Genomic DNA, 12,651 nt, shown 5'->3' with positions numbered 1-12,651 from the left:
TGTAGGCCCTTTCAGCGGGTAGAGCAAGGACATGTATGTATTTACACCCACGCGTGTGCGTACATCTGTAGTTCTGTGTGTGTGTGTGTGTGAAAAGCCGTAAGTTTATACTAATGCCCTCTGATTCCAATCTAACACCAGAGTGTAGCTTTCCTCTATTAATGTGTAACTTTTTCCACCCACCCTGAGAAGCCTGGCTCTCATTGTCCTTAGTTTTATGGTACTCAGTCTAAGATACTGTTGCAGTTACTCAGTTCTTTCTCCCTACCCTTCCACCCCTCCATGGTGGCGTGATAGTTATTTGTTAGTGCTTGTGTTCCACATTGGGCTCCCCTACATCTTGGTTGGTTTAGTGACTTTTGTTTGTGGGTATGTGAAGGGTGTGAAATATCGCCTAGGCTCTGAGAGTCCCGATAGGAAAAGGTGTCCCCAGAGGAGGAGGGTCAGGCTGACTCACCCCTGTTCTCCCTACCCCATTTCCTCTCCTTGCCCATCCTTGTCCCCCGCCCCCCACACGTACCCAGTCTCTGTCGTTTCTGATTTACCCTTCCTGTTTCTTTGGTTTTGTGCCATTTTAAACTCATCAGATTTGTATGAAAGGTGGTCTCAGGGATTGCCACACCCACTTTCTCCCGCTTGGCAACTCCTCCAAGAGCAAGGCGACACCCCTGCTGCAGAGTGGGACTGGAGGTGGGGGGTGAAGCTGGAAACCAGGTGTGTTTTAGTACCTTCATATTTTTACATTTTGGCTACTTAGATAGAACTTGGTTACATTTAAAGTTAACTGGTATCTTAGTTAACATCCAATAAAGCAGAAGGGGGCTAGGAAAGAGGGTACCTTTTCCTACACCATCTTATCCACTCTCCTTTAATACTAGATATTTTAGTCAATTTTTAGCCACACAAATACTACATCTACTCCTTGAGGGAAAGAAAAGAGAGCTTACACATAAGGATAAGGTCCCCTCTGATCTCTACCCCCACACAAAACTATTTTTATTATCCTTTCAGAGTCTTTATACTTTTTTAAAACATACATTCCTGTAGGAAAAAAATTATGTTGTTTTAGAAGGTGTGAGATTTTGTGTTTTTTTTTTTAATTTTTTTAAAGATTTTATTTATTTGAGAGAGAGAGAATGAGAGACAGAGAGCACGAGAGGAAAGAGGGTCAGAGGGAGAAGCAGACTCCCCTCTGAGCAGGGAGCCCGATGTGGGACTCGATCCCGGGACTCCAGGATCATGACCTGAGCCGAAGGCAGTCACTTAACCAACTGAGCCACCCAGGCGCCCCTGTGTTTTTTTTTTTTTTAACCGATAAAAAGGTATACTTTACCTTTCTTCAGCTTGCTTTTTCACTCATGTGTCAAGAAAAATGTTCATGTCGTATAGATAGCCCCACTCCATTGTTTGGAACCTCTACCAGAGTATTTCTTGGTGACAGTCCTTACGTGTGGCTCTGAGCGCCCAGGTGTGGATCAGCAGTGGGGCGCGGGGCTGCAGCTTCTGCCCACATCTCATTGTGAGCAGCACACCCCCTTGTTCTCCCAGTGGCTGCCACTTTCCGTGTCCCACCAGCATCATATCAGAGTGGCCTTTCTCTAGTGGTCATCAATACTTGGTATTTCCTGTGTCTCAGATTTGGGGCAGTTTGAGTTTAAAGAGGGGTACTTTGTTTTAATTTGCTTTCCTCTGAAATAGGGAGGTTGAGTGTATTTTCATGTAATTATTAGCCTTTTACATTTTTTTCTGTGGTTTGCCCATTTTTAACTGCTTTCTTTTTCTTATTTACTTGTGTGAGTTCTTTGTACATTTTAGATTCATTCATTTAACCAGTATCTATTGATCTCTTAGATGCCTAGGCACTGCTACAGGTGCCAGGGTAATGGCAATAAATAAGGTTTCTAATTTCACAGGAGTTAAGAGGAAGTTGAACCAAAGAAAATCAAAATAAATCAACCAGATTATGTAGATATTAATAAATGCTATAAAAAAATAGAGTAATGGTAGAGTGCTTGAGTGGAGAGGAAGCCCCAGTTTGCCCTTACAGACTTCATCCTCGGAGTATTTGCACTGAGGTGGGGTGGTCAGGGAAGGCTTCTTGGAGAAGGTGGGGTTGGAGCTGAGGTCTGAATGGCGAGGAGCCAGCCATGGGAGTGTCCAGAGAGAACATGTGTCTGGGCTCTACGGTGGGGCAAATGAGTGACGGGCACGGGGTCACGGGAGAGGAGGTCACATCATCGCAGGTGACCGTGAGGGATGGTCATCAGGAGGAGGCAAGAGGTCTGTTTCATGAGGAGGTTTCTCCAGCCCCTCCTTTCTTGTCTAAGCTAGGTGACCGGAAAGAGCTTTGCGCTGGGGATTTGTGCATCAAGACTTGATCATTGGGTTTGCGGTTGTTTTAAGGCATAGGCTTTTTCTTTAATAAAGGAAAATTTTCTGTTTCAGATTACCTAGGAACAGTACGATTTGGGGTTATCACAAATAAACATCTTGCGAAACTGGTATCCTTAGTACACTCTGGAAGTGTGTATTTACATAGACATTTCAACACATCACTTGTAAGTATTTTGAAATCACATTTATATTAGCGCAGTGGTTCTTAACCTTGTTTAGGTCATGGACTTCTTTGAGAATTGGATAAAATCTGTGGGCACTCTCCCTAGGAAAGTGTACATGATTTTATATGCAAATTGAGAGTTCTACAACCCCATGCTAGAGCCCGTATCCCTGTTTACCAGCCCCTGCATTAGAGGGCTCTCAAATGTAACATCTAGAAATTCTGTTTATATTCTTTGACTCTGGTACAGCCTCCTTAGTTTTCCTCCTTGGATGAAATTGCAGGATTGTTGCATTGGAGAATTGTTACTCTGGGCCCATGTTCTCAGAGGTTAAGCTTCCATTGGGCGATGTTCTCTGTTCATTTGTTCCATTCATCAGGAGTACTCATGTGACATGCTCTTCTCCTTAGGTGATGAAATGGATTTTGAAGTTCTTGTTAAGTCACAGTGAGAAGTTGATGGCTTCTCACCCCAGCGAGCCTTGGTTTTCCATTGTCGTCTTTGTTCCCTGACTTCATTTGCTTTTGGTGAACCAACCCCAACTCAGCTATTTCTAAGCTTTTGACCTGTATCCTGCTTAGTCCTGTACCTCTGCTCTATTTGTTGCTGCTTCTTCAGTCCCATCACTGAGAGTTTATTTTTCTTAAGTATTTTCTGTCTCTAACTTCACTGACAGTGTGTGTGACTTACAGGTTGAGTGAAGACCAGTATCTGTGTAACCTGTGTACCCAGCCCGTTGAACCTGGGCTCCCCTTGACTCAGCGTGCAAGTTGCATGCCTGTGGGGGGACCGTTAGGCCCTCTCGGGGTGTCCCCTTGGTTGCCAGTCACCCTGGCTTCTGCAGCTCCCTAGCAGCCCAGATGTTGTGCTGTATTTCTTGTAGTTTGGACTCCAAAAGTCAAATGTGTTTTTGTGTTTCCCAAATAGAAATGTGTACATGATGTTTGAGTATATTTTTTCAAACTCCCGCCGTCCCACTTCGAGAGTCACTGCTTTGCTGGTTTCTCTGCCGCCTTCCTGCTCTCTTCCTGTGCCTCTGAGCTGCTTCTTACTTCCTCTGCTTTTGCTGTCTGTCATCTTCCTTCATCCTCCTTTTGTAGCATGCTCTACAACCACCATGTATGGATTTAGAGGGGAGGGCACTGAGGAAGGAACGTGAAACAGAGAAGCTAGGGCCGTGGGAATGGCCCTGGCAAATGCACTGGGCTTACTGCATCAGGTCTGTAGTTCTTAAGGTCATTTGGTTGGTTTAGCAGAATTCCTTTTATCAAATGAACTACTACTGGGATACCAGTATTTTAACATAAAACCAGTGGACATCTTTGTCACGAGGCAATTTAATTCTCTGTTTTGGAGCGTGTAAAAGATCTCATTTTGTGGAACCCTCCAAAGCACTTTTTTGGGGAGTTTCATTTGAAACCCAGTGATGCATATTTTTGGAATTTCAAACATAATTTTATGTTGACCTACTTTGGTTGTTACAGAGAAACAAAGCACAAAAATCTAAGTGTCTCTTTCCTTCATTCTGTACATATAAGTGTGATCTGTGGGCTTGTACAAGTTGTGGGTCATTTGTGGATTCTTTCAAGTATTTGTTGAGTTCCTGCTGTGTGCCAGGTGTTCTTCTAGTCACTGGGGGTACAGGGGACCAGAACAGATACAAAGGTCTGCCCTAACCGGGGCGGGGGGGAGGAGAGGAGGCTCTTCCCGCCATTATGAGCCAAGTTTTGAGGAACCACTGTAAAAATCTAAATGATCCTTGACTTTATAACTTCCGTTCCTGTAGGTGTTCATTATCCTTTTACAATAATCCTTGTATAAGAACCCAGTAAAATGTAATAGCTCCCTTTGGCCAGGGTGAAAGAGGTCATTGTTGCCAGCAGCAGATCGGGAGAGTTCTTCAGTGGTAGACGAGTCAGCTGAAGGGGACAGGAGGCATCTGTGACCTGGAAGTCACCTCTCTGCAGCCGCTTCTGCTCTTTCCAACCACTTGTGAGGAAACGCTGTGTCTGGAGGAGCAGGGGCAGGTCACGTCCCTGAGTCGTTTTGTCTGCAGCTGGGCAGTGGTGGGGTGGTTGGGGCCTCCTGAGCCTGCCCTGCCTTCAGCCCTCCCTGTGTTGTCCTTCGCAGGTCTTTCGCAGGGAGGCCGTCAACTACACGGCAGAGAACATCCATAAGTGGGCCTTAGAGAATCGAGAGGCGCTCCTGCGATGGCTGCGGCCGCACGGCGGCAAGAGCCTCCTGCTGAACAATGAGCTCAAGAAGGGGCCGGCGCTTCTTGTATTTCTACCTTTTAATCCTTTAGCCGAAAGCCACCCTTTAATAGATGAGGTAAGAGTCATAATGTTAAAAGGTATCTCCTAGGGAGCAGGAAAGCCTCATGAACTTGGACGTCTCGCTCCTGGTTCACAGTGATTTCCGCCAGGAGCCGAGAGCCTGCCAGCAGCTGCCGCTGCATTTCTGCGCCATTACTCCTTCCTCCCGTAAGTGGGCAGGAGAGTGGGTGCCGGGGGTAGGACCCACCGTGGCCTCTCTGGCCACGTTGACGGACAGCTGCTCGGGTCTGGGGGAGTCGGCGAGAACAGGCCTGTCTGAGCTGCGCCTCCCCAGGGTGGGACCAGAAGTCCTCCGTCCCGCCATGACCGGCTGCAGGAGTGGCGTAGAGGGGCTGGACTGCAGCACAGGCAGGGTGCGGGGTGGCCTCGGGGGTGGCCATTGTCGGGGGGTTGGGCCTGACTGCCAGCCCTGGCCGACCTCAACCCCTGGCAGCCGGGAGCGGCAGTGGTGATACTGGGCTCCCTTGTTTCTCTAAGCCTTTCTTGTGAAGATAAGCAGAGCTGTTTCCAGAGGCGGACGCTGTCAGGAGTCTGCCCCTCCCTCTGCTTTTCCTGTTTCGGCTGGTGCACTTACGCTCTCTGGGTGGGAGTTGATTTTATACATGGATCATTTGGAGGCACTTAGAAAGAGTAATAACAATTACCAGAGAGTACCTGGGATTGCTAAATTGGATTTACTGGGGGGTTTATTTTTTCCTTCCCTCAAGGATCCCTTAACTGGCCAAAACCAATTTCAGACAGCCAGTGTAGCACTGGCCGGGCTAACCAGACACTGCCTCTCTCCGAGCCCCTCTGCGTGAGCCTGATGGTCTGCCTGGAGGCGGCAGGGAGACTGGCCTCTTGCCCAGCCGGACCCCTGACTTTGCTACTCTGGAGCCTCATTGTGAGAGTTGTTACCCCTGATGCTACTCTGGCTTTGAGGAAGAAACGAGAGAAATGAAATAGCTTTGTTTCTTCTCCTCTGATTAGGGAGGACTTGAAGTAATAAGACTTATTTTCTTGAGAAAATCTTCACTACACGGATAGTTTATGAACTAAGGCATTCTCCCAAATTACTAGGCCTTTACTGCATCTACTATTAAGAGTCATAAGGCTCTTTGTAGGAAAGGTGGGGTTTTTAACCACAGCATTAGCTATGGTTTGGGATTTTTACTTGGACTTTTAAAATTTCTTTGTGGAGAAGTCTATCTTGTCTGATTTGGGCAAGTAAGCGTCCTGGGTGGGGTAGTATTTTGTGACTGGAGCCGGTCCTCTGTTCAGGGGATTGTGGTTGGATTTAGGCCCCTGGTGGGAGGACGCTAGCTTTCTTGCCTTTTTCCCTGGCTCAGTGTTTCCCTTCTCTCCCCTGACTCCTCCATCTATGGCCAGGCCTTCTTCTTCTTCTTTTTTATTATTTATTTATTTATTTATTTTTAAAGATTTTATTTATTTATTCATGAGAGACAGAGAGACAGGCAGAGGGAGAAGCAGGCTCCTGCGGAGCAGGGAGCCCGATGCGGGACTTGATCCCAGGACCCTGGGATCATGACCTGAGCCGAAGGCAGACGCTTAACCATCTGAGCCACCCAGGCGCCCCTTCTTCTTCTTTTTTAAATCTCTTTGTTCCTGTGGCTCTTTCCTCAGAGTTCAGGGTGTCCCTGCAAGGTGAGTGGATTCCCCAACCTCAGTGTATGGTTGAGATTGTTGAAAACCAAATGGCATCTCAGCGGTATTATGGCTTCTTTATTAGCCAAGTAAAGTGTTCTGTGCAGTACATTTCCCTTTTCATTTTAGGTCAGTTTAGCAAATGTTTATGGAGCACTGTGTCAGGGAGCCATGGGGGAGAAAGATGGATAAGACGCAGCCTTACCCTCGTGGTCTCAGAGGCTTGTCCAGTAGGGGCAGGAGGAGCTTGCTTTCAATTAATTCAGGGTGGAGGAAGGTCAGTTCCAGGCCCGGCTCAGGAGGAACTGGAGGAGAGAGGGCTCTGTGCCAGGAAGCTGAGGCTGTGGGCAGGGCAGGGATGGGGGACAGACTTTTGGGGTGGCCAGGATGTGGATGGGTTGAAGGAAACGTAAGGGAAGGCGCAGCCTGAGCAGAGGCACGGCGGTAGGGAGGTTGCTGCGGGTTCAGTGTTAGCAAGTGGTGCGGGTTGTGTGGCCCCCGGAGGGGCTGCCTGGAGAAGACCCAGGTGGAAAGCCTGAAGAGGAGAGGCCGTTGGGTGAGACTTTGAGGACTCCAGGGTTTAGCGTGGCCAGCACAGTGTCACCGACAAAGGAGAGATGTCCGCAGAGTCGTGTTCCCATGCTTGGCGTTTTCCAGGCAGCAGTGTTCCAGGAGTGTGGGAAGTAGTAAAGTCTGGAGCTTGGGTGCTGGTGGGGACGGGAAGTGGGGTGTGTGAGCAGGGGGTAAGGAAGCCGTCAGGGTTGGGTTGGGTGGGTTGGGGAACAGCACACTTGGACATTCCCAGGCTGAGTTCTAAGCTCATCAGCTCGTCAAGCACAGGAGAGTTTAAGCCTTAAGCCTTTTTCCTATGCCCACCTCGAGGCCCAGTTGGGCAGGCAGTTGAGGAAGCTTACGTTGTGGAGAGAGGTCAGCGTCCCATGAGGGTGGTAGCGTCGGGGCTTGCCAGGCAGCAGGTTTTGAGGCAGCTGTAGTGGGGAGTGTGGTGGGGGGCACACGAGAGGACGGCTTTATGCCGGCTCCCTTGTGAGCCCCGGTTTGGGACCGGCAGCTGCCGACACACACGCAGCGCCCCCCAGCACCCCCACGGGAGAGCTGAGCGTCAGGCCGCTGGCCCCCTGTGTCTCTGCAGAGGGTCCTGGAGAGGTCATAGGATGACCCAGTGTGCTGCTCAGAAGACGTGCTCCCTGCAGCCAGCAAAGAGTCCGTGTGCCTCGATTCCACTTTCACAGCGCCGCTCTGACACGTTCACAGTGTGTGAGCCTCACGAGCAAGGTCATGGTTGTCTTGTTCTGGCTTAAACATTTGTCTGATTAAAGAAAATGGAAGAAAGCATTTACAGCACAAATCGTTGAAGTTCTTTGCCAGATTTTCCTCAGTAGTTCATGTGAAATTAAGTATGACCTTAAGCGTTTCACATGTAAAGATGGAACTGGACTTGCATTGTCAAAACTGCCCCGGGTGTGAAAGGAATGTGAAAGTAAAAACTAGTTCAATTTATAGGAGAAAAGTAAGAATTCCTCTCTTTTTTTAAGAGCATTACTCTATACAAAATATTTTCTTCAATTAAAAATATCCTTTACGTGGCTGCTTTGCTTATAAGCAGTGTTGTGAAAAGAGATGAGGAGAGAAGACCCTTTAAGGACCCCTGCTGTCCTTAGTATACTCCTCCTTGGACTTCTTGTAAAAGATTGCAGTAAATACTTGAATTTTTGTGGGGTTTTTGGAGGGGTGGGCGGGGGCACAGGTGGGAATGGTAATCCATTGTGTGTTTGGGTCCAGAGCAGTGCCCAGATGGGGCCAGAGGGCAGCTGGGCTCCTGTGGATCCTATGGGCCTGACCTTATTAGTGTGCTGTGCTGTCAGAGCCTTTTCCAGAGAGGGCTGAGACGCTTTGTGTGGGGGGAGAAAAGGAAACACTGGTTTATCATCTAAAGTGATCTTTTCTTATGCCTGAGAACTATTCAGTTTATATTTCTGTACAAATGCATATGTCTCGAATTAACACTCTCTATAAATACCGTATATAAAATTTGGAGTTTTTTTTGAAATTGGAAAAGTACTCACTAAGTGGCTTTACACACACACACACACACACACACACACTTGAATGAAACAAAATCCCGAGTGACTTAACACCTTTTAACTAACTGGCAAGATTTGATCCAAATGAGCACGTGATTCTATTTTAGACAGTAGGTGGAGCAAATGCCTTTGGATTATAATGACTTGCTTGTTTTTCTTATGAACCTGGGGTGGGTAGTGAAAGGTATTGTTTGGAGGTAGTCTTAGAATGAAATGTAAATCTAACCGGGCTAGTACTGATCTAAGGGTAAAGTGGTTAATCTCCCCAGGAAGTGGGAGTGTGTATGTTACCCTGAGATGCCATTCATTCACCAGATCTTCTTGTGCATTTGTTCTGTGCCTGGCTCTGGGGAGAACAGGAGAAATCAAACAGGGTTTCTACCCGTGAGGGTCCATAAGCTTGTGGGGAAGAGGGGCATCTGAGCAGACACTTGTGAGACTCTGTGGGAAGGGCTTTGGGGCCCTGAAGAGGCAGAGCTGAACTCCCAGGTGAGGTGGGGGAGGCGGCGTTAGCTTTACTGAAGCAGCCACCCTGCTATTGGGCCTTGGGGACAGTATTGAGGTTTGTCGGATGGAGGAGGTCCTGGCCAGGCCTACTCTAAAGAGGGTGGGGTGACCCTGGAAAGGCAGATGCAGGCTAGACTGTGTTAGGTTTTATCTTCCAGGTAGTAGGGAGCCATCGAATGTCATTTGGCAGAAGAGTGCTGTGCTTAGGGTGGTAATTTTAAAATTAATAGTGATAGTGTGGAGGCTGAGTGAGGCAGGGGAGAACACGTGGTGGTGGTCTGTGACGACTGAGGGCCTGAATTGAGGCCGTGGCTATGGGGACACGAAGGGGCCGGCTTTGTAGCTGAAGTCAGAGGTGGCGGGGCTTGAAGCTCGTGCGGACGCAGAGGGGAAGTTGGGGCTCGAGGGATCACCATTCCCACTTTGTGATGCTGTTTTCCCAGAGAGGGCAGCACAGGGTGGGGAGGAGGTTATGGGGGAAGACAGGATGGATAAATATGGTTTGGAACAGGTTGAATTTGTAGCCTCCTGTGAGGTGTGAATTTATTTGGAAACAGGTATGCTGTGAAATACTGTGATCCACTCATGAGGTGTTTGGGACATTTTTAGACTGTTAGTAAAGGTGAAGAAGACATCGTACGTATGGAAGAGTGGCCCCTCAGCCTGGAGGTATGTTGCAGGGGGGGAGTTTGGCTCTCGTCGTGTGGTGGATGGAGACGTCTGCCTCTAAGACCCCTTCCTGCTCCCCACAGGTGGCTCACTGTTAATAGAGTGACATGTTCTGAAAGGTAATCCAGGCCTCTTCATTCATAGCTTTGGGGTAATGCTTTCCTGTTTGATGGAGTAAGCGGAAGAGCCGGCCCGGGCTCCTGGTGAATCGGACCAGGATGCTGCCTGGGCCCGATGGCTGTGGGCTCCCTACCTCCACCATCGCTGCGCCTCTCATGAGCTCCGCCCTGTGTTTCAGATCACCGAAGTGGCCTTGGAGTACAACAACTGTCACAGGGACCAGGTGGTGGAGCGGCTCCTTCAGCACCTGCGGCGAGTGGATGCCCCGGTGTTCAGGCCTCTGGCGCCTGAGCCCCCCGCGCAGCTACCGGAGCCGCCGCTGATCACGGCATCCCCCTGCTGCAACACCGTGGTGCTGCCCCAGTGGCACTCCGTCTCCAGGACCCACAACGTCTGTGAGCTGTGTGTCAACCAGAGCGCGGGAGGCGTCAGGCCGAGCTCGGTCGGCATGCCACAGTGCAGCTTTTTTGAGATGGCGGCAGCTTTGGATTCTTTCTACCTCAAGGAGCAGACCTTTTATCATGTGGCGTCGGGCAGCATAGAATGCAGCAATTTTCTGAGTTCCTACAGCCCCTTCAGCTATTACACTGCATGTTGCAGGACCATAAACAGGGCCGTGACGGGCTTCATTGATTCTGGACAAGGTGTCTTTGAAACCCCGACCGTCGCGTTTTCTTCCCTCGAGAAGAAATGTGAGGCCGATCCCCCAGGCTCCGTTCCTCACATTGAGGAGAACAGGTATCTCTTTCCTGAAGTGGACGTGAGTAGCACAAACTTCACAGGCCTGAGCTGCAGAACCAACAAGACCCTGAACATCTACCTTTTGGATTCAAATTTGTTTTGGTTATATGCAGAGAGGCTGGGGGCTCCGAGCACCACTCGGGTGAAGGAATTTGCCACAATTGTTGATGTGAAAGAAGAGTCTCACTATATCTTGGATCCAAAACAAGCTCTTATGAAGTTCACCCTAGGTACTGTGGGCAGTTTCCTTCCCCAACATAAAAAAGTATTGCTTAACTTATTACTGGTAACTTTTATCCAGGGATCTCAGTACATCTGGTCATGGGGGGATGTCAGTTCTGTAGCTCATTTGAAATCTTTAGACTGTAGTTGGTCATCATTTTAAAAGAAGCTAATTTTTGTATTAAAGGGAACAGAAACTTCCTAACTCCAGATTTTGGATAAGTTTGTCTTGTAGCCCCTGGGGGTTTGGGGGGGATAGGAGTCCAGCGTTCCAGATTGGCAGTGCCTGTCCCGTTTCTGAGTTGCAGTGAGCTACATGGGATGGGCACCTGGCCGCAGGAAAGGCTACGAGCATCCCGGGGGGCTGATGAATGGGACCCCCATGGCAGCGCCTCTCTAAAGGAGCTTAAACAGGAAGCAGTGAAACGTAGAACCACCTGTCCTCCCTTTGGTCTCACAGGTTGGGATGTACAGGTATCAAGTCCACCAGACCTAATTTGTTCTCTTGCTGTGTATACCTCCTTGACAGATGCTGCTGTCATCTTCTGTGTCTAGATTGTAACAAAGAAGCATCAAGGGCAACAAACAAATGTCCCGTTGCAAACCAGCAAAAACCCGCTTTGGGGGTGGGGAGTCCCGTGATGGGAAAACATCCGCGAGCTTGCTGCTGGGGCTTGGCAGCAGCAGTGAACTAACCCATGCTGTCCTGTTCCCAGGACTTTGCTGACATCCTTGATGTCCACACAAGGAAGTGAGAATTCAAAAGCCGTGTTAGTTCAGCCTCAGTGGAAACACGGGGAAAGTCAGTGTTTGCCAAATGGAGACAGGAGGAATTTGGTAGGGAGAGAAACCTTTTTACTTCCAAGTTTTAGAGAGTATGAAAGCAAGAGTAAACTCAAAGCCCCCTAAATAATAGTCCTTTTAGCTGTCTTCTTTTAAGCCCCGGTGAAGCTTACTTCTGATATTTGACACTTTTGGAGAGGCTTATGTAAATGTTGATTTTTTTTTTCCCATGTCAAATTATATATATATATATATACACACACACACACACACACACATATATACACACACATATATATATATAAAATATATATATATATATATATTTTAAGATTTTTTATTAGGGAGAGAGTACAAGCAGGGGGAGCAGCAGGGAGAGGGAGAAGCAGGCTCCCCACTCAGCAGGGAGCCTGATGCAGGGCTCAATCCCAGGACCCCGGGATCATGACCTGAGCCAAAGGCAGATGCTTAACCGTCTGAGCCACCCAGGTGCCCCATCAAATTATATATTATAAATGTGAAGCTCCTGAGTGTTCAGAGGAACCCTGTGACCAGTTGCTTTATGAATTGCATTCTCTATTGATACTACAAATTGTTCCTGATTTGTGTTTTCTAAAGTTACATTTTGGTATACTGAGTTTTCTTTCCTTTTTTTTTTTTTTAAGATTTTTAAATTTATTTATTAGATAACAAAAGAGAGCAGGAGTGGGGAGTAGGGGTGGGGAGAGGGAGAAGCAGGCTCCCCGCTGAGCAGGGATCCTGACACAGGGCTTGGTCCCAGGACTCTGTGATCATGACCTGGGCGGAGGGCAGACACTTAACCCACTGAGCCACCCAGGCAACTCCCAAGTTTTCTTAAAGTGAAACAAGCCTGTGGTTTTAGAGTGTTTATTAGACTTCATAATTCTGTTCAGTAATACTTAGCATTCAGTGAGCTCATAATGGTGTTCAATTTGAATTTAATGGTCA

The 12,651-nt window shown here is 48.2% G+C and overlaps 1 protein-coding gene across 2 annotated transcripts in view; it reads left to right on the top strand.

The window, feature by feature from the left end:
• TXNDC11 (thioredoxin domain containing 11) overlaps positions 1–12,651 on the top strand; it is a 57,977-nt gene that overhangs the window by 35,449 nt on the left and 9,877 nt on the right. For both annotated transcript variants that reach the window (XM_028117664.2, XM_028117663.2), the window contains exons 6-8: positions 2,446–2,558; positions 4,689–4,889; positions 10,115–10,907. In XM_028117664.2, the coding sequence (XP_027973465.1) occupies positions 2,446–2,558; positions 4,689–4,889; positions 10,115–10,907 (1,107 nt within the window). The remainder of the gene's footprint in view (positions 1–2,445; positions 2,559–4,688; positions 4,890–10,114; positions 10,908–12,651) is intronic.

This window comes from Eumetopias jubatus, unplaced genomic scaffold (genome assembly GCF_037043125.1).
Source record: "Eumetopias jubatus isolate StellerSeaLion01/CBP00866 unplaced genomic scaffold, mEumJub1_p1.0 scaffold_12, whole genome shotgun sequence".
NCBI classification, from domain to species: domain Eukaryota; kingdom Metazoa; phylum Chordata; class Mammalia; order Carnivora; family Otariidae; genus Eumetopias; species Eumetopias jubatus.
Note: the sequence above shows the minus strand (reverse complement) of the source record. Positions and strands in the feature narration are given on the sequence as shown.